The 19,123-nt window shown below is 46.4% G+C and overlaps 1 protein-coding gene across 3 annotated transcripts in view; it reads left to right on the forward strand.

Moving 5' to 3' along the window:
• LOC124005265 (ubiquitin carboxyl-terminal hydrolase 45-like) overlaps positions 1 to 19,123 on the forward strand; it is a 52,791-nt gene that overhangs the window by 18,664 nt on the left and 15,004 nt on the right. For all 3 annotated transcript variants that reach the window (XM_046314359.1, XM_046314361.1, XM_046314360.1), the window contains exons 6-8: positions 9,223 to 9,374; positions 14,256 to 14,351; positions 14,657 to 14,787. In XM_046314359.1, coding sequence (XP_046170315.1) covers positions 9,223 to 9,374; positions 14,256 to 14,351; positions 14,657 to 14,787 — 379 coding nt within the window. The remainder of the gene's footprint in view (positions 1 to 9,222; positions 9,375 to 14,255; positions 14,352 to 14,656; positions 14,788 to 19,123) is intronic.

Here is a 19,123-nt window from a genome sequence, read left to right on the forward strand (position 1 = left end):
AAGGTCGGTCAGTTATGAAAACTTAGGACACTAAAGGGGCCTTTCTGCTGACTCTGAAAAACACCAAAAGAAAGATGCCCAGGGTCCCTGCTCATCTGTGTGAACGTGCCTTAGGCATGCTGCAAGGAGGCATGAGAACTGCAGATGTGGCCAGGGCAATAAATTGCAATGTCCGTACTGTGAGACACCTAAGACAGAGCTACAGGGAGACAGGACGGACAGCTGATCGTCCTCGCAGTGGCAGATCACGTGTAACAACACCTACAAAGGATCGGTACATCCGAACATCACACTTGCGGGACAGGTACAGGATGGCAACAGCAACTACCGAGTTACACCAGGAATGCACAATCCCTCCATCAGTGCTCAGACAACAATAGGCTGAGAGAGGCTGGACTTAGGGCTTGTAGGCCAAAAAGTGCTCTTCACTGACGAGTTGAGGTTTTGTCTCACCAGGGGTGATGGTCGCATTCGTTTTTATCATCGAAGGAATGAGTGTTACACCGAGGCCTGTACTCTGGAGCAGGTTCGATTTGGAGGTATCAGGTCCGTCATGGTCTGTGGCGGTGTGTCACAGCATCATCAAACTGAGCTTGTTGTCATTGCAGGCAATCTCAGCTCTGTGCGTTACAGGGAAGACATCCTCCTCCCTCATGTGGTACCCTTCCTGCAGGCTCACCCTGACATGACCCTCCAGCATGAAAATGCCACCAGCCATACTGCTCGTTCTGTGCGTGATTTCCTGAAAGACAGGAATGTCAGTGTTCTGCCATGGCCAGTGAAGAGCCCGGATCTCAATCCCATTGAGCACGTCTGGGACCTGTTGGATCGGAGGGTGAGGGTTAGGGCCATTCCCCCCAGAAATGTCTGGGAACTTGCAGGTGCCTTGGTGGAAGGGTGGGGTAACATCTCACTGCAAGAATTGGCAAATCTGGTGCAGTCTATGAGGAGGAGATGCACTGCAGTACTTAATACAGCTGGTGGCCACACCAGATACTGACTGTTACTTTTGATTTTGACTCCTGCTTTGTTCAGGGACACATTATTCCATATATGTTAGTCGCATGTCTGTGGCGCTTGTTCAGTTATGTCTGTTGTTGAATCTTGTTATGTTCATACAAATATTTACACGTTAAGTTTGAAAATAAACACAGTTGACAGTGAGAGGGCATTTCTTTTTTATGCTGAGTTTATTTTAAAGTATGTGGATACCACTTCAAATTAGTGGATTTGGCTATTTCAGCCACACCCGTTGCTGTCAGGTGTATAAAATCAAGCACACAGCCATGCAATCTCCATAGACACACATTGTCAGTAGAATGGTCTATCTTGTTTTGTTTATTGTTTATAATTTTTAAAAATCGAACCTTTTATTTAACTAGGCAGTTATATTTGGTTATGATATTTAGGCAAAAAATTGAAAACCAAAGGGGGCTATCCCTAAGAATTAAGAACTAATTCTTATTTACAATGACGGCCTACCCCGGCCAAACCTGGACAATGCTAGGAAAATTGTGCACCGCCTTATGGGACTCCCAATCACGGCCGGATGTGATGCAACCTGGATTCGACCCAGGGACTACAGTGATGCCTCTTGTACTGAGATGCAGTGCCTTAGACTGCTGCACCACTTGGGAGGCCTTACTGAAGAGCTCAGTGACTGTCAATGTGGCACTGTCATAGGATGCCACCTTTCCAACAAGTCAGTTTGTCAAATTTCTGCCCTGGTCAACTGTAAGTGCTGTTATTGTGAAGTGGAAACTTCTAGGAGAAACAACAGCTCAGCCTCGAAGTGGTAGGCCACAAAAGCTGACAGAATGGGATCGCCGAGTTTAGAAGAGCATAGTGCGTAAAAATCGTCTGTCCTCGGTTAGAAAACTCACTACTGAGTTCCTAACTATCTCTGAAAGCAATGTCAGTACAATAACTGTTAATTGGGAGCTTCATGAAATGAGTTTCCATGGTCGAGCAGCCGCACACAATCCTAAGATCACCATGCACAATGTGAAGCGTTGCCTGGAGTTGTGTAAAGCTTGCCACCATTGGATGCCAGGAGAACGCTACCTGCCCGAATGCATAGTGCCAACTGTAAAGTTTGGTGGAAGGGATCATATTCTGTGGCTGATTTTCATGGTTCGGGCTAGGCCCCTTAGTTCCATTGAAGGGAAATCTTAACACTACAGCATAAAATAACATTATAGATGATACTGTGCATACAACTTTGAGGCAACAGTTTGGGGAAGGCCCTTTCCTGTTTCAGCATGACAATGGCCCCATGCACAAAGCAAGGTCCATACAGAAATGGTTTGTCGAGATCGGTGTGGAAGAACTTGACTGGCTTGCACAGAGCCCTGACCTCAACTCCATTGAACACCTTTGAATTGGAATGCCGTCTTCAAGCCAGGCCTAAGCCCCCAACATCAGTTTCCAAACTTACTAATGCTCTTTTGGCTGAATGGAATCAAGTCCCCACAGAAATGTTCCAACATCTAGTGGAAAGCCTTTCCAGAAGTGTGGAGGCTGTTATATCAGCAAAGGGTGGACCAACTCCATATTGATTCCCATGATTTTGGAATGAGATGCTCCACGAGCAGGTATCCACATACCTGTAGTGTAGTGTATCTTCTGTGTGTGTGTTTTGTGTTTGATTTCATCAAGACAACCATGTGTATTTAATGATGTAAGATGTGTCAAGAAGAAGTATCTTATCACTTGTTCGCCTCTTAGGCCCCAATTTGCCCTGTGTTTCAACTATTTCTAAGCATAGAGAGATGTACTTAGTTTGTCTCAGCCAGCCACACCCCATGGTTTGAATGTTAGACTAGTGCACAGAGCTGTCAGTCTCCTGAGTACTCCCCAACTATAATCCCTCTGTGCTTGTCCCTGCTGGCCTGCTCTGCACTGACGACTACCTCCCTCTTGCCGAGTTGGGACGGTCATGGAGGAGTAACAGCTGGCCCAGAGAGCCATCTCTCCCTAAACAGCGGAAACTTCTCCAGCTGTCATCTGCTCTCTCCCATATGACCCAGCTCTTTTTCCAGCTGCCGCCCTGGCCTGCCGCACGTTAACCCACTTCCACCGCAGGAGACCATGCTCGCAGTTTGCTCTTGTGTGTGTGTCTGTGTGCTGTTGGGACCGGGACTGGCCCCCACTAAGAAGCCACCCCAGCACATAATGGGTTGAATGCAACACCTGGCTCCCTGAACAAACTGTTAGGCTCTGGTCTCACAGGAGATTGAGATACACTTTATGTGTTGATTTTTCTTTGGCGACCTCAGAGAACTTGGCTCGTACGTGACTCGTATGTAGCTCATGCAGTTTAAAGTTTCAAAATGCCTTTGCTGCACCAAGCTACATTGATACGGACAAACTCTTGCAAGGTGAGAACATGCAAAAAAAAACGTAACACATTTTCACTGCACTTGACATACTAAATTAACAGTAAGCGCATCTTAGCGAAAACATTTGTCAGTGCATATACAGTGTATTCGAAAGTATTCAGACCCGTTGACTTTTTCCATATTTTGTTATGTTACAGCCTTATTCTAAAATTAAAATAAATAAAATCCCTCATAAAAAAACTAAGTCATGCGGTAGAAGGAATTGTCCGTAGAGCCCCAAGACAGGATTGTGTCAAGGCACAGATCTGGGGAAGGGTACCAAAAAATGTCTTCAGCATTGAAGGTCTCCAAGAACACAGTGGCCTCCATCATTCTTAAATGGAAGAAGTTTGGAACCACCAAGACTCTTCCTAGAGTTGGCCCCACACCCCTCAAACTGAGCAATTGGGGGGAAGGGCCTTGATCAGGGAGGTGACCAAGAAGGTCACTCTGAGAGAGTGGGCAGACGGAAGCCACTCCTCAGTAAAAGGCACATGACAGCCTTTTACAGTATTCTACCTTAATACCTTAGATGTGTTAATATTTCTGGGGGTGGATTATCCCTAATGTCATCTGTGCGCGAAGTATGTTTGTTGTTAAATGCCGAAAGCTGAACGTTAGACTCCAGTTTATTGTTTTTGTCAAGCTGACAGTGTTTCTATATACTTTTATTTCATTTTGGATCCTGTGGCTCTGTTGGGCTTAGTTGCTGTGAGCACTGCTGCCTGACCCGGAATCCCTCCAGATTCCACAGAGGGGGAGATACACGGAAGCCCAGCTAGCCTAGCTGGCTCGGCGGGCTCAATTGGAGATTGCTATTGAACATGGCCAGCACTGCAGGAGCTGTGTTTACTTTGCTTTGTTCCGTGACAATGTGGACCGCGCTGACTTTCAAAGTAGCAACTGCTTGCTTGCGGAGGACTACAGGTGCGAAGCGGCTACTCTTAGCAAGCAAGTAGCAAACCTTACACAAGCAAATGGGGAATCCACGCCCGCCTACCTTTTCGTTTTCTTCCACCCCAGTAGCCGGACGCCGCTCTGGTCTGGTGGAAGTGTCGCCGCCGTGTCGGCTCTCCACAGTCGACTGGCCGGTGCTCAGCAGGGTTCCATCACCGAAAGGGTTTCCCCCTTCCCCCTAGAACGGAGCTCTTCTCGGCCCAACTCGCCGTGGAAGTCGAAGACTGTGTCCTCTGGCAACAGGGGTCTCCTTGGAAATGTTGAGCCCGGACCTGACACAGACCAGGAACAGCTTTGCCGCCCTGGATCCAGATGTTCCAGCGCCTTTCTTCCTTGAGGGCTTCCCATTCAAGATCGGATCCGGAGGTACCTGCGTCTTTGTCCTGTGTTCTGTCTCCCTCTCCTGTGGCTTCTACCTCGGGTTCAGATCCTCGGAGCTCCCACCCTCATCAGACCATGAGGCTGCCTTAGAGACCAACCCATTTAACATCGCCAGCTGTCATCATAGGCAACTCTATGGTGAGAAACATCTCTGTTCCCAAGGCAAAAACCCTGTGCTACCCAGGAGTACGAGTACAGGACATCACAAGGCTGCTTCCGACTGTTCTATGACAGATGCCGGTCCATGAAGTCAATAACTTGCTTGTAAACAGATGACATTCATATTCTGACTATCTCTGTGTTGTCTCTCTTGTTGTGATGTGTGTTTCGTCCTATAGTTATATTGTATTTATTTATTTTAATCCCAGGCACCCGTCCCTGCAGGAGGCCTTTTGGTAGGCTGTCATTGTAAATAAGAATTTGTTCTTAACTGACTTGCCTAGTTAAATAAAGATTCAATTTAAAAAAAAATACATATCTTTGAGTTGACATTGGTACTACATTGGTAGCAATACATGGTTATTACATTTACCGAAAATACAGAAATTCCAACGAGGGCGGTGTTTGCTGTCTATATAAATAACCACATTCCTGTTAAAGCTTAGAGAAGATCTAATGTTCGATACTGTTGAAGTAATATGGCTACAGGTTCATCTGCCTCACCTAAAACCCATTCTAATTGGAAGCTACTATAGACCACTGATAAGGAAATGTGTTTTAATAAATTATTAGAATATTACAGTCCTGAAACCATAGGTCAACCATGTGATTGTATGAAATTAATTTGAATCATTAGATGATTATAATACATGTGTGTAAGGGTTAGACTCATTTGATGATTATATTATAATACTGTATGTGGTTTTAGTCAGAATCAATGTTTTGGGAACAATGTGTATAGTGTTTTGAGAACAGACTATCTGTCTGAGCCCAGATCCGGGGCGACCTTGGCTGGGACACTGAGAACTTCCCAGTCCCAGGTCTCTCCCTATCTTAGGGGAGGGTAGGAAGACGCTATTCTCACGTACTCTCCTAGGCTCAATTGGCGTGCGGATTTGATGGTTGTTGTGGAAGTATGTGTGTCACTATAAATTGAAGGTCCTGTACTGAATACGTCAGAACTTTCCATGAATAAACATTTAACTTTGGTAGACTGGGCCTCAGTCTGTTTTCTTTTCTATTAGTATCTTACATATCCTGATATAACAGACTAAGTGTAATCTAATTGAATTGGTAAATGAACAGGACTATAGAATTCTCCTGACAACCACCAAGTGCTAACAGTTAGTTTCTGGATAATATGTGTGAAATGCTTGATAATGTATGTGATATCAACCGAGAAGTATATTTTCTGGGTGATTTTGAAAAATTGACTGGCTCTCATCAATCTGCCCACTCAGGAAAAAACTTCGAACTGTAACCAGTGCCTGCAACCTGGATCAGGTTGTCAGTCAACCTACCAGGGTAGTTACAAACAGCACAGGAATTAAATCATCAACATGTATTGATCACATCTTTACTAATGCTGCAGAAATTTGCTTGAAAGCAGTATCTAAATCCATAGGATATAGTTATCCCAATATAATAGTCATATCTAGGAATACCAAAGTTCCAAAGGCTGGGCCTAATATAGTGTATAAGAGGTCATACAATAAGTTGTGTAGTGATTCATATGTTGATGATGTAAAGAATATTTGCTTGTCTGTGGTGTGTAATGAGGAGCAATCAGATGCTGCACTTGACACATACTAATAAGCACCCACTCATTAAGAAAATGACTGTAAACTGTTAAAACCCCTTGGATTGATGAGGAATTTAAAAATGGTATGGTTGAGAGGGATGAGGCAAAAGGTATGGCAAATAAGTGTGGCAGCCCAACTTGGCCACAAAAAAGCCAACACGGCTCCATCATTCATTGAATCAGATGGCTAATTTATCACAAAACACACTGATATTACCAACTACTTTTCATCACTTTTTCATTGGCCAGATAAACAAACTTAGGGATGACATGTCAGCAACAAACGCTGACACTACACATCCAAGTATATCTAACCAAATTATGAAAGACAATTAAACTTTTGAATTCCGTAAAGTCAGTGTGGAAGAGGTGAAACAAGTATTGTTGTCTATCAACAATAACAAGCCACATGGGGTCTGACAATCTGGATGGAAAATTACTGAGGATAATAGCGGATGATATTGCCACTTCAATTTAAGCCTACTAGAAAGTGTGTGCCCTCAGGCCTGGAGGGAAGCAAAAGTCATTCCATCACCCAAGAATAGTAAAGGTGGTCCTTCTGTAGCTCAGTTGGTAGAGCATGGCGCTTGTAACGCCAGGGTAGTGGGTTCGATTCCCGGGACCACCCATACGTAGAATGTATGCACACATGACTGTAAGTCGCTTTGGATAAAAGCGTCTGCTAAATGGCATATATTATATATTATATTATTATAAAGAAGCCCCCTTTACTGGCTCAAATAGCCTACCTCTCAGTATGTTACCAACCCTTTAGTAAACTTTCAGCACGCATGTAGGGAAGGACACACAACAAGCACGGCACTTACGCAAATGACTGATGATTGGCTGAGAGAAATTGATGATAAAATGATTGTGGGGGCTGTCTTTTTAGACTCCAGTGCAGCTTTTGACATTATCGATCATAGTCTGCTGCTGGAAGTAAGCAGTAAGGCCAGTGTGTCTATGTATGCGGATGACTCAACACTATACATGATAGCTACTAGAGCAACTGAAATGACTGAAACACTTAACAAAGCACTGCAGTTAGTTTCTGAATGGGTAGCAATAAATAAGTTAGTAAAAAATATTTCCAAAACTAAAAGCATTGTGTTTGGGACAAATCATTCAATAAACCTCAACTACATCTCGTAATGAATAATGTGGAAGTTGAGCGAGTTGAGGTGACTAAACTGCTGGGAGTTACCCTTGATTGTAAACTTTCATGTTCAAAACATATTGATACAACAGTAACTAGGATGGGGAGAAGTCTGTCCATAATAAAGCATTTCTATGCCTTCTTAACAACACTATCAACAAGGCAGGTCCTACAGGCCCTGATTTTGTCACATCTGGAATACTGTTCAGTCGTATGGTCAGGTGCCACAAAGAGGGACTTGGGAAAATTGCAGTTGGCTCAGAACAGGGCAGCACTGCTGGCCCTTAAAAGTACACAGAGAGCTAACATTTATGACATGCATGTCAATCTCTCATGGCTCAAAATGGTTGTCTGTTTAAAATACAAGCACACAGCTCAGACACTCATGCATACCCCACAAGACATGCCACCAGAGGTCTATTCACAGTCCCCAAGTCCAGAACAGACTATGGGAGGCGCACAGTACTACATAGAGCCATGACTACATGGAACTCTATTGCACATTAGGAAACTGATGCAAGCAGTAGAATCATGAATCATGAAGTAACACAGGCACAGGCACAGACACATGCATACAAACACATGACAACATACGCACTATACACACACGTACGCATGGATTTTGCATTGTAGATATGGCCTTTGCAGAAGCTAATGGGGATCCATAATAAATACAAATATAGCACGCTTGGGGTTTGTCAAAAGGCACCTAAAGGACCATGAGAAACAAGATTTTCTGGTCTGATGAAACCAAGATTGAACTCGTTGGCCTGAATGCCAAATGTCACGTCTGGAGGAAACCTGGCACCATCCCTACGGTGAAGCATGGTGGTGGTAGCATCATGCTGTCGGGATGTTTTTCAGCGGCAGGTACTGGGAGACTAGTCAGGATTGAGGGAAAGATGAAGGGAGCAAAGTATATAGAGATCCTTGATGAAAATCTGCTCCAGAGCGCTCAGGACCTCAGACTGTGGTGAATGTTCACTTTCCAATAGGACGACGACACTAAACACACAGCGAAGGCAACGCAGTAGTGGCTTCGTGCCAAGTCTCTGAATGTCCTCGAGCGGCCCAGCCAGAGCCAGGACTTTAACCTGATTTGACCATCTCTGAAAATAGCCTGACAGAGCTTAAGAATATCTGCAGAAGAGAATGGGAGAAACTCCCCAACTACATGTGTCCCAAGCTTGTAGCGTCATACCCTAGAGGATTCGAGGCTGTAATCGCTGCCAAAGGTGCTTCGACAATGTACTGAGTAAAGGATCTGAATACTTATGTAAATGTGATATTGCTCCCAAAAAAATTAAAGCCTTTTTGCTTTGTCATTATGGGGTTTGTGTGTAGATTGATAGGGGGGGGACTGTTTCATCCATTTTTGAATAAGACTAATGTAACAATGTGGAAAAATTCAAGGGGTCTGAATACTTTCTGAATGCACTGTACATTTCACCTGCTTAATAGTTGCATTTGAAGATGTCAGGCACTCATTAGTAATCGAATACAAAACCTTGAGTTAGGCACGAGTACTCGATTCTAGTCTAGAGTTTAAAAATGACAAAAACCTTGTGTATTGGTGTTAAACAACCCTTCCTCTTTGTGCCTTGCAGGAACCACATCGAAAATGATCAAGCTTAGAGAGGATCCCAGCGACTATGCAGACCAGTCCAGAGGGAAGAGTCCGGTCAACAACAGCACACTGGTCCTGGTCAAAGGCATCAACAACCTCGGAAACACCTGCTTCTTTAACGCAGTTATGCAGGTGCTGTCATTATGAGATTGGTTTGTATACCGTAAACATTACGTCACAGGTGCGGCTGCTTATGGAATACAACCATAGGGATAAGGTCATGTCGAGGTCATGGTGTAATGAGAGTCATTGCATACCTTACAGAGCTATTTATAACTTGTCAGAAATGTCCAGATCAACTAGCCCATGTCCGCTATAACACTTTCTTGCTAGGTTTGTTAGCCCGTAGATTTTTTTTTCTGATGTTTGAGTCGCTCAAATATCACATGAATAAACATTAAGCATGGCAAAATGTATAGAATTGCAAGAAGATTAGCTTTAAAACATTACATTTACATTTAAGTCATTTAGCAGACGCTCTTATCCAGAGCGACTTACAAATTGGTGCATTCACCTTATGACATCCAGTGGAACAGCCACTTTACAATAGTGCATCTAAATCTTTTAAGGGGGGGGGGTGAGAAGGATTACTTTATCCTATCCTAGGTATTCCTTAAAGAGGTGGGGTTTCAGGTGTCTCCGGAAGGTGGTGATTGACTCCGCTGTCCTGGCGTCGTGAGGGAGTTTGTGGGGGGGCCAGAGCAGCGAACAGTTTTGACTGGGCTGAGCGGGAACTGTACTTCCTCAGTGGTAGGGAGGCGAGCAGGCCAGAGGTGGATGAACGCAGTGCCCTTGTTTGGGTGTAGGGCCTGATCAGAGCCTGGAGGTACTGAGGTGCCGTTCCCCTCACAGCTCCGTAGGCAAGCACCATGGTCTTGTAGCGGATGCGAGCTTCAACTGGAAGCCAGTGGAGAGAGCGGAGGAGCGGGGTGACGTGAGAGAACTTGGGAAGGTTGAACACCAGACGGGCTGCGGCGTTCTGGATGAGTTGTAGGGGTTTAATGGCACAGGCAGGGAGCCCAGCCAACAGCGAGTTGCAGTAATCCAGACGGGAGATGACAAGTGCCTGGATTAGGACCTGCGCCGCTTCCTGTGTGAGGCAGGGTCGTACTCTGCGGATGTTGTAGAGCATGAACCTACAGGAACGGGCCACCGCCTTGATGTTAGTTGAGAACGACAGGGTGTTGTCCAGGATCACGCCAAGGTTCTTAGCGCTCTGGGAGGAGGACACAATGGAGTTGTCAACCGTGATGGCGAGATCATGGAACGGGCAGTCCTTCCCCAGGAGGAAGAGCAGCTCCGTCTTGCCGAGGTTCAGCTTGAGGTGGTGATCCGTCATCCACACTGATATGTCTGTCAGACATGCAGAGATGCGATTCGCCACCTGGTCATCAGAAGGGGGAAAGGAGAAGATTAATTGTGTGTCGTCTGCATAGCAATGATAGGCGAGACCATGTGAGGTTATGACAGAGCCAAGTGACTTGGTGTATAGCGAGAATAGGAGAGGGCCTAGAACAGAGCCCTGGGGGACACCAGTGGTGAGAGCGCGTGGTGAGGAGACATATTCTCGCCACGCCACCTGGTAGGAGCGACCTGTCAGGTAGGACGCAATCCAAGCGTGGGCCGCGCTGGAGATGCCCAACTCGGAGAGGGTGGAGAGGAGGATCTGATGGTTCACAGTATCGAAGGCAGCCGATAGGTCTAGAAGGATGAGAGCAAAGGAGATAGAGTTAGCTTTAGCAGTGCGGAGCGCCTCCGTGATACAGAGAAGAGCAGTCTCAGTTGAATGACTAGTCTTGAAACCTGACTGATTTGGATCAAGAAGGTCATTCTGAGAGAGATAGCGGGAGAGCTGGCCAAGGACGGCACGTTCAAGAGTTTTGGAGAGAAAAGAAAGAAGGGATACTGGTCTGTAGTTGTTGACATCGGAGGGATCGAGTGTATGTTTTTTCAGAAGGGGTGCAACTCTCGCTCTCTTGAAGACGGAAGGGACGTAGCCAGCGGTCAGGGATGAGTTGATGAGCGAGGTGAGGTAAGGGAGAAGGTTTCCGGAAATGGTCTGGAGAAGAGAGGAGGGGATAGGGTCAAGCGGGCAGGTTGTTGGGCGGCCGGCCGTCACAAGACGCGAGATTTCATCTGGAGAGAGAGGGGAGAAAGAGGTCAGAGCACAGGGTAGGGCAGTGTGAGCAGAACTAGCGGTGTCGTTTGACTTAGCAAACGAGGATCGGATGTCGTCGACCTTCTTTTCAAAATGGTTGACGAAGTCATCTGCAGAGAGGGAGGAGGGGGAGGATTCAGGAGGGAGGAGAAGGTGGCAAAGAGCTTCCTAGGGTTAGAGGCAGATGCTTGGAATTTAGAGTGGTAGAAAGTGGCTTTAGCAGCAGAGACAGAGGAGGAAAATGTAGAGAGGAGGGAGTGAAAGGATGCCAGGTCCGCAGGGAGGCGAGTTTTCCTCCATTTCCGCTCGGCTGCCCGGAGCCCTGTTCTGTGAGCTCGCAATGAGTCGTCGAGCCACGGAGCGGGAGGGGAGGACCGAGCCGGCCTGGAGGATAGGGGACATAGAGAGTCAAAGGATGCAGAAAGGGAGGAGAGGAGGGTTGAGGAGGCAGAATCAGGAGATAGGTTGGAGAAGGTTTGAGCAGAGGGAAGAGATGATAGGATGGAAGAGGAGAGAGTAGCGGGGGAGAGAGAGCGAAGGTTGGGACGGCGCGATACCATCCGAGTAGGGGCAGTGTGGGAAGTGTTGGATGAGAGCGAGAGGGAAAAGGATACAAGGTAGTGGCCGGAGACTTGGAGGGGAGTTGCAATGAGGTTAGTGGAAAAACAGCATCTAGTAAAGATGAGGTCGAGCGTATTGCCTGCCTTGTGAGTAGGGGGGGAAGGTGAGAGGGTGAGGTCAAAAGAGGAGAGGAGTGGAAAGAAGGAGGCAGAGAGGAATGAGTCAAAGGTAGACGTGGGGAGGTTAAAGTCGCCCAGAACTGTGAGAGGTGAGCCGTCCTCAGGAAAGGAGCTTATCAAGGCGTCAAGCTCATTGATGAACTCTCAGAGGGAACTTGGAGGGCGATAAATGATAAGGATGTTAAGCTTGAAAGGGCTGGTAACTGTGACAGCATGGAATTCAAAGGAGGCGATAGACAGATGGGTAAGGGGAGAAAGAGAGAATGACCACTTGGGAGAGATGAGGATCCCGGTGCCACCCCACCGCTGACCAGAAGCTCTCGGGGTGTGCGAGAACACGTGGGCGGACGAAGAGAGAGCAGTAGGAGTAGCAGTGTTGTCTGTGGTGATCCATGTTTCCGTCAGTGCCAAGAAGTCGAGGGACTGGAGGGAGGCATAGGCTGAGATGAACTGTGCCTTGTTGGCCGCAGATCGGCAGTTCCAGAGGCAACCGGAGACCTGGAACTCCACGTGGGTCGTGCGCGCTGGGACCACCAGATTAGGGTGGCTGCGGCCACGCGGTGTGGAGCGTTTGTATGGTCTGTGTAGAGAGGAGAGAACAGGGATAGACAGACACATAGTTGACAGGCTACAGAAGAGGCTACGCTAATGCAAAGGAGATTGGAATGACAAGTGGACTACACGTCTCGAATGTTCAGAAAGTTAAGCTTACGTAGCAAGAATCTTATTGACTAAAATTATTAAAATGATACAGTATTGCTGAAGTAGGCTAGCTGGCAGTGGCTGCGTTGTTGACTTTGTAGGCTAGCTGGCAGTGGCTGCGTTGTTGACACTACACTAATCAAGTCGTTCCGTTGAGTGTAATAGTTTCTACAGTGCTGCTATTCGGGGGCTAGCAGGCTAGCTAGCAGTGTTGTTTACGTTACGTTTTGTTAAAAGAACGACAATAGCTGGCTAGCTAACCTAGAAAGTCGCTCTAGACTACACAATTAACAACGGCAAGATGTTGTCTGCACCCAATGTTGTCTGCACAAAATGTGTGGAATTGCTGGAAATGAGCTTTAAACTTGCAACATTTTCTCTCCCCCAACAAGAGAGGTCTCATAAACAGGGCTTGTGCCCATAGAAATAGATGTGGCGTGGGAAGCCCTGGTCTAGGGAAGGGTGTACTGTAAACATGGCGGCTGGTCAAACTACCAACTGCCATGTCAAGTGCTGCTCCTCCCTACAGTAAAATACCATAACATACCAGGCATCGGCAACACATATAAACAGGTTCTGCCATAATGCCATCGGTCATATTTTTTTATGTCTTTACAATACAGCTGTATAGGCAAGGTCAAGTTATGCATATATAGTACAAGGGTATTTTAAATGCATATGTGTGACTCATCTATCCAGAGGAGAATAGGACTGGTATGGAACACATTCTCTATGTTGCAGTGCGTATTGGCTGTCTGGTCTTGGGGATTTGAAACTTTACATTCCCTTTCCGTTTTCTGCCATTTTGTTAATCACCTTCTGGAGCTCTCTTGTGATTGAAACCAGACCGAACATTCTTTCTTTACACGTTTTCTTTTTCTGTCTCTTTCTATTCTCATTGTCTCCTTCAAAATTGCAATTTTGCTGGTGAAACAACATAATTGTCAGAGAGAAAGCTCACACTGCTGAAGTCATTGTGTCTTTTCCATAGCAACTGTCTTCATTGCCAGGATGTGACAAAACAACTGTCGCTTGAAAGGGAAGAAAGAGATGCTGCAGTAATATGATGGGACAATGGTGGCTCTGGGCAATCCTTTCTGTGTTTCAGTCACAGCTCATCGTTTCTTTGGAAAGGGCTTCTTTAGCATAATGGTATTTAGGCTAACACCTGCCAGTTTCTCAGAATTAAGAGATTTTTTCAATTGTAGACTTTCCAGTTTTTTTTGCATTTGTAATAATTTTCAGGTTTTATCTTTTTTTTTGTGAAGGGATGATGAAATAAAAAGGAAGGAAGATGTTAATTCATGATTCTTCTAACTGATCAGAAATGATTCTGTCCTGTCCATGCAGGGGAAAACGATGATGACTAAATTAATGGTAAATCGTTAGTAACAGCTGATTTCTGTCCATCAGAATCTGTCCCAGACTCACATGCTGAACGACCTGATACAGGATGTGAAGGAGAAGGGACACAAGCTGAAGATCTGCCCCCCTGCCGAGTCAAACGTGGTACGTTCCACCCTCATCCGCTTGGTGTGGTCCAGTCCACCACCGTAGTCTTTTACTGTACATGGCACAGGAAGCCACTTATTACTGTCTATATGGGTGGTTCTTTTTATTATTAGCATACAGGCTATCGTAAATAACCCTTAAGTCATGTTGTAGCCCACCCCCCACGTCTCCAGTCATCTGTAAAATGCAGTCGAGCCCCTTCAGCCTTTCCATGGTAGTGCAACAATGTATGAAATACATGCCTTGTCTAACACTCATATGTTCTCTCGCTCGCTCTCTCCTTTCCTGGGGTCGTCCTTCAGGGGGCGTTGACGGTGACTCTGCCCAGTCCAGAGCCCCTGACCTCGGCCATGTTCCTCTTCCTACACAGCGTGAAGGAGTCTGGGAAGGGCCCTGTCAACCCCAAGATCCTTTTCAACCAGCTTTGCCAGAAGTAAGAGTCTACACATTTGTCTTTATTTTATGTTTTGGCCATCTCGCAGCATAGGTGTTGATGGTGCCGGAACCCAGTATAGGCTATTGGATAGCCATGGGTGTGGACTTAACCTGCTTCCTGTGCTGGTCCATGCTAAAATATATGTTATGAAAAGAACATATGAGGGCTGCCCTGTAGGGTGCCAGAGGAGGCACTACAGACCTGTAAAAGGTTGGCTAAAGATTTCATAATTATGTTCTCTTCCATTGTGTACTAATGACAAACTTGATCACCAAGAGATATCAATAGCTTTCGTTGCCATCAATTCTTCCTTACTTGAGTGATGGAATCACCGCTGCGCAGAAACATTGCACTGTGGTTGCAGCGTTGGCTATGCATCAATGTTGCATAGCCAACAATATGCAGACAAGCTGCCCTGCTCCCAAGTATCGAGGTCAGCGTGCCCCAACTGGTCTGGCACTTCTCCATTGCAGTGGCAACAGTCAACCACACAATACAGGCAGGGGCCACAGCTTTTACCTGCCCTGTTGTCAAGCTACCATGGCGACCACTTCAGAGAAGAGGATGTCTCAACCTGCTGGACCCTACCAGCACCTGGTCCATCCAGTCTTCAGTCCACCCTGCTTCCCAACGCTGCTCAACACTAAACCCATTAACACCAACGAACTCCACACGGAACGAACAACAGACCTCACTGCACAAAATGGCTCTGGTGCACTCTGCTTCCAGCTGCAATCAAAACAGCATGGCATGTCCTTGTTCTCTTTAACACACCGCACCACCTGTGTAGGTGTTTGAACCTGAGCATGGTAAACCGGCTGAGTGGCTGGCCCAGGCAACCCTCATGGCGAAAGCTTATGAACACGGTCCCCTCTGAACATGCTGAACGGTTGGTTAGGTCTCTCTTTAAACGTGTGGTGAATGGTTGGTTGGCTCTTGTTGTTGGAACATGTTGAACGGCTGGTTTGGCCCAGGCTGGCTGTGGTGTGTGGAGCCTGTTGGGTTAGGTAGGACCGGGCTCTGTACAGTTGGCTGTGTCTGGGTGTGATGGGGAACGTTCGGGTGGCTGGAGCGCGGAGACTGTCGGCCGGCTGGGTGCCTCTGGTGTGTCCAAGCACCTGGCCTTTTCATCTGCCCAGGTGTGTGTGAGAGCAACGCCACCCCTCACCTGGTACCACCTCACCCTGCAGCGCACATGCACTCAGCCGGGCGTGCACATAGGCACAACACGCATGCACGTGCACCAACACACGTTCACCCAGTGGACCTCACTTCATTCCTCACGCTCACATGCACATGACACGGACGCATGCCTTTATTCAAACCCTTCTTCCATGCACAAATTGACTCGGCACAATCAAATGCACATGCTACACACCTCATTCCATGTCTCCACGCACACCAATGACTTGCCATCGCTCTCCTGTCCTTAACAGACCAACTCTACACCCCCCTCCTCATTCTGTCTGTCACTGCATGTCAGTGGGGCAGGGTCAAGAGTCGCTCCTCTATACAGGGACATTCTCCTGATGCTGTTTTATGATATTTCTCCCGCAGCGTTTTGACCTTTGGGATGGATAAAGCCATGTACACACTAGGTTGTGTGCATGTCCAATCCTCGTCTTTATTACCCGAGGTCTCGTAGCTCAGCGGCGTGTTGACGGCCCTGACCTGGGAATGTGCACCCTAGTTGCTTAACAACACACTTTTGTTAAACTGGCTACTTGGATAGGACCCCACGGTGTGTGTTTGTCCTTGGTATTTAAGGAAGATTGAGCCTAGTGTGTGTTGTGTTGTGTTCACCCTTGACCAGCTGAGTCACTCCCTGCCTGGCCTGCCCTTCTGGCTGCCCCGCTATACCCAAAGCCAGGCCTTCTGCGCCAGCTGGACGGGTCAGGCTCGGACCAGCGCCAGGCCCAGCGGTTTGGAAGGTCAACACCACACACTGTATCTGGTGCCAGTGAGAGACTCAGCTTGTACCCAGACCCGCCAACTGGGCCTATGCTGCTTTGGTGGGGGATGTGTGTATGGTGCATGAGAGCAAAAAGCGCTACAATTTATTCTGATGTAAATTTTCATATGACTTTGGGCTGTCAGCAAAGCTTGCGTATGCTTACACGGGAACACTTTTACCCCCCATTTTCCTTACACTAGCATTCAGTTATAAAATTGTACATACACAATACGAACACACACACTTGCACAAATGCACTCCGCAAACACACACACACACACATACACACTGACTGACCTTCTTTCATTACTTGTAGTCTGTTTCTACCAACCTGTGTGTAAGTCCAACGCATTAGGAAAATAGCAGGGTACAACAATGGGCCACATCTCTAGCAGGCAGCCACACAAAGGCACATGGCCACACAGGTCTGTACATGCATGGACGATCTCCTGCCGGTGAAGCATTGAAGACCAGGCATTCTCGCAGAGGAAGGTCACATTCAGCTGGTCTCACAATGCCTGATAAATAATGTCCACAGAGCTGCAGCTGCCTATACAGGGCATTCATTCCATTTCTGATGTTCCATATCACGCTTTTGTCTGTCCTTGTGAGGAGTAGTCTATACGTGAATGAATGAAAAGGATTCAATGCACTCATACGTGTAGGGAGGTGGATAAAAAGCTGCATTCAGTGATGTGAATATGGCAGAAGAGCGAGACGTCGCTGAGAAATAGACCTACACTTATTAAAAGGAATGTCTTTTTTTTTTTTTGAAATGATTGCTTGTGGCGCTGTGACACTGTGAATGTAATTACATATGAGCCAGGGTGTTCTATAAGTCAGATAAGTGTTGATTTTTTTATGTTAAAGATGTGTTTTTTTTTACATGGATAATAGATGAGTGTTTTCTTTTTACATGCTTGTGCTGGATAGATAAGTGGCTTTTATTATGCGAACGTATGTGTCAATGGGAAAGCAACTCAATGTACACTACTGTTCAAAAGTTTGGGGGTCACTTAGAAATGTCCTTGTTTTTGAAAGAAAAGCACATCTTTTGTCCATTTTAAAATAACATCAAATTGATCAGAAATACAGTGTAGACATTGTTAATGTTGTAAATGGCGGATTTTTAATGGAATATCTACATAGGCGTATAGAGGCCCATTATCAGCAGCTAATCCAAGTTTATCACTTTAAAAGGTTAATTGATCATTAGAAAACCTTTTTGCAGCACAGCTGAAAACTGTTGTCTGATTAAAGAAGCAATAAAACCGGCATTCTTTAGACTAGTTAAGTATCTGGAGCATCAGCATTTGTGGATTCGATTACAGGCTCAAACTGGCCAGAAACAAAGACCTTTCTTCTGAAACTCGTCAACCTATTCTTGTTCTAAGAAATGAAGGCTATTCCATGCGAGAAATTGCCAAGAAACTGAAGATCTTGTAAAACGCTGTGTACAACTCCCTTCACAGAACAGCGCAAACTGGCACTAACCAGAATGGAAAGAGGAGTGGAAGGCCCCGGTGGAGTGGGAGGCCCCTGGTGGCATCGTCATGTTGGAGGGTCATGTCAGGAGGAGCCTGCAGAAAGGGTACCACATGAGGGAGGAGGATGTCTTCCCTGTAAAGCATAGCTTTGAGATTGCCTGCAATGACAACAAGCTCAGTCTGATAATGTTCTGACACACTGCCCTAGACACACCGCCCCTCCACCTCCAAATCGATCCCGCTCCATAGTATAGGCCTCGGTGTAACGTTCATTCCTTCGACGATAAATGCGAATCCGACCATCGCCCCTGGTGAGACAAAACCTTGACTCGTCAGTGAAGAGCACTTTTTGCCGGTCTAGTGACGGTGGGTTTGTGCCCATAGGTGACATTGTTGCCGGTGATGTATAGTGAGGACCTGCCTTATGCAGTCTGAGCACTGATGGAGGGATTGTGCATTCCTGGTGTAACTCGGGCAGTTGTTGTTGATATGTTCATCCCACAGGTGTGATGTTCGGATGTACCGATCCTATGCAGGTCTTGTTACACATGGTCTGCCACTGCGAGGAAGATCAGCTGTCCGTCCAGTCTCCATGTAGCTCTGTCTTAGGCGTCTCACACTACGGACATTGCAATTCATTGCCCTGGCCACATCTGCTGTCCTCATGCCTCCTTGCAGCATGCCTAAGGCACGTTCACGCAGATGAGCAGGGACCCTGGGCATCTTTATTTTGGTGTTTTTCAGAGTCAGTAGAAACGCCTCTTTTGTGTCCTAAGTTTTAAATTACTTGTGACCTTAATTGTCTACCGTCTGTAAGCTGTTAGTGTCTTAACGACCGTTTCACAGGTGCATGTTCATTAATTGTTTATGGTTCATTGAACAAGCGTGGGAA

This window comes from Oncorhynchus gorbuscha, linkage group LG19, assembly GCF_021184085.1.
Source record: "Oncorhynchus gorbuscha isolate QuinsamMale2020 ecotype Even-year linkage group LG19, OgorEven_v1.0, whole genome shotgun sequence".
Classification (NCBI taxonomy): domain Eukaryota; kingdom Metazoa; phylum Chordata; class Actinopteri; order Salmoniformes; family Salmonidae; genus Oncorhynchus; species Oncorhynchus gorbuscha.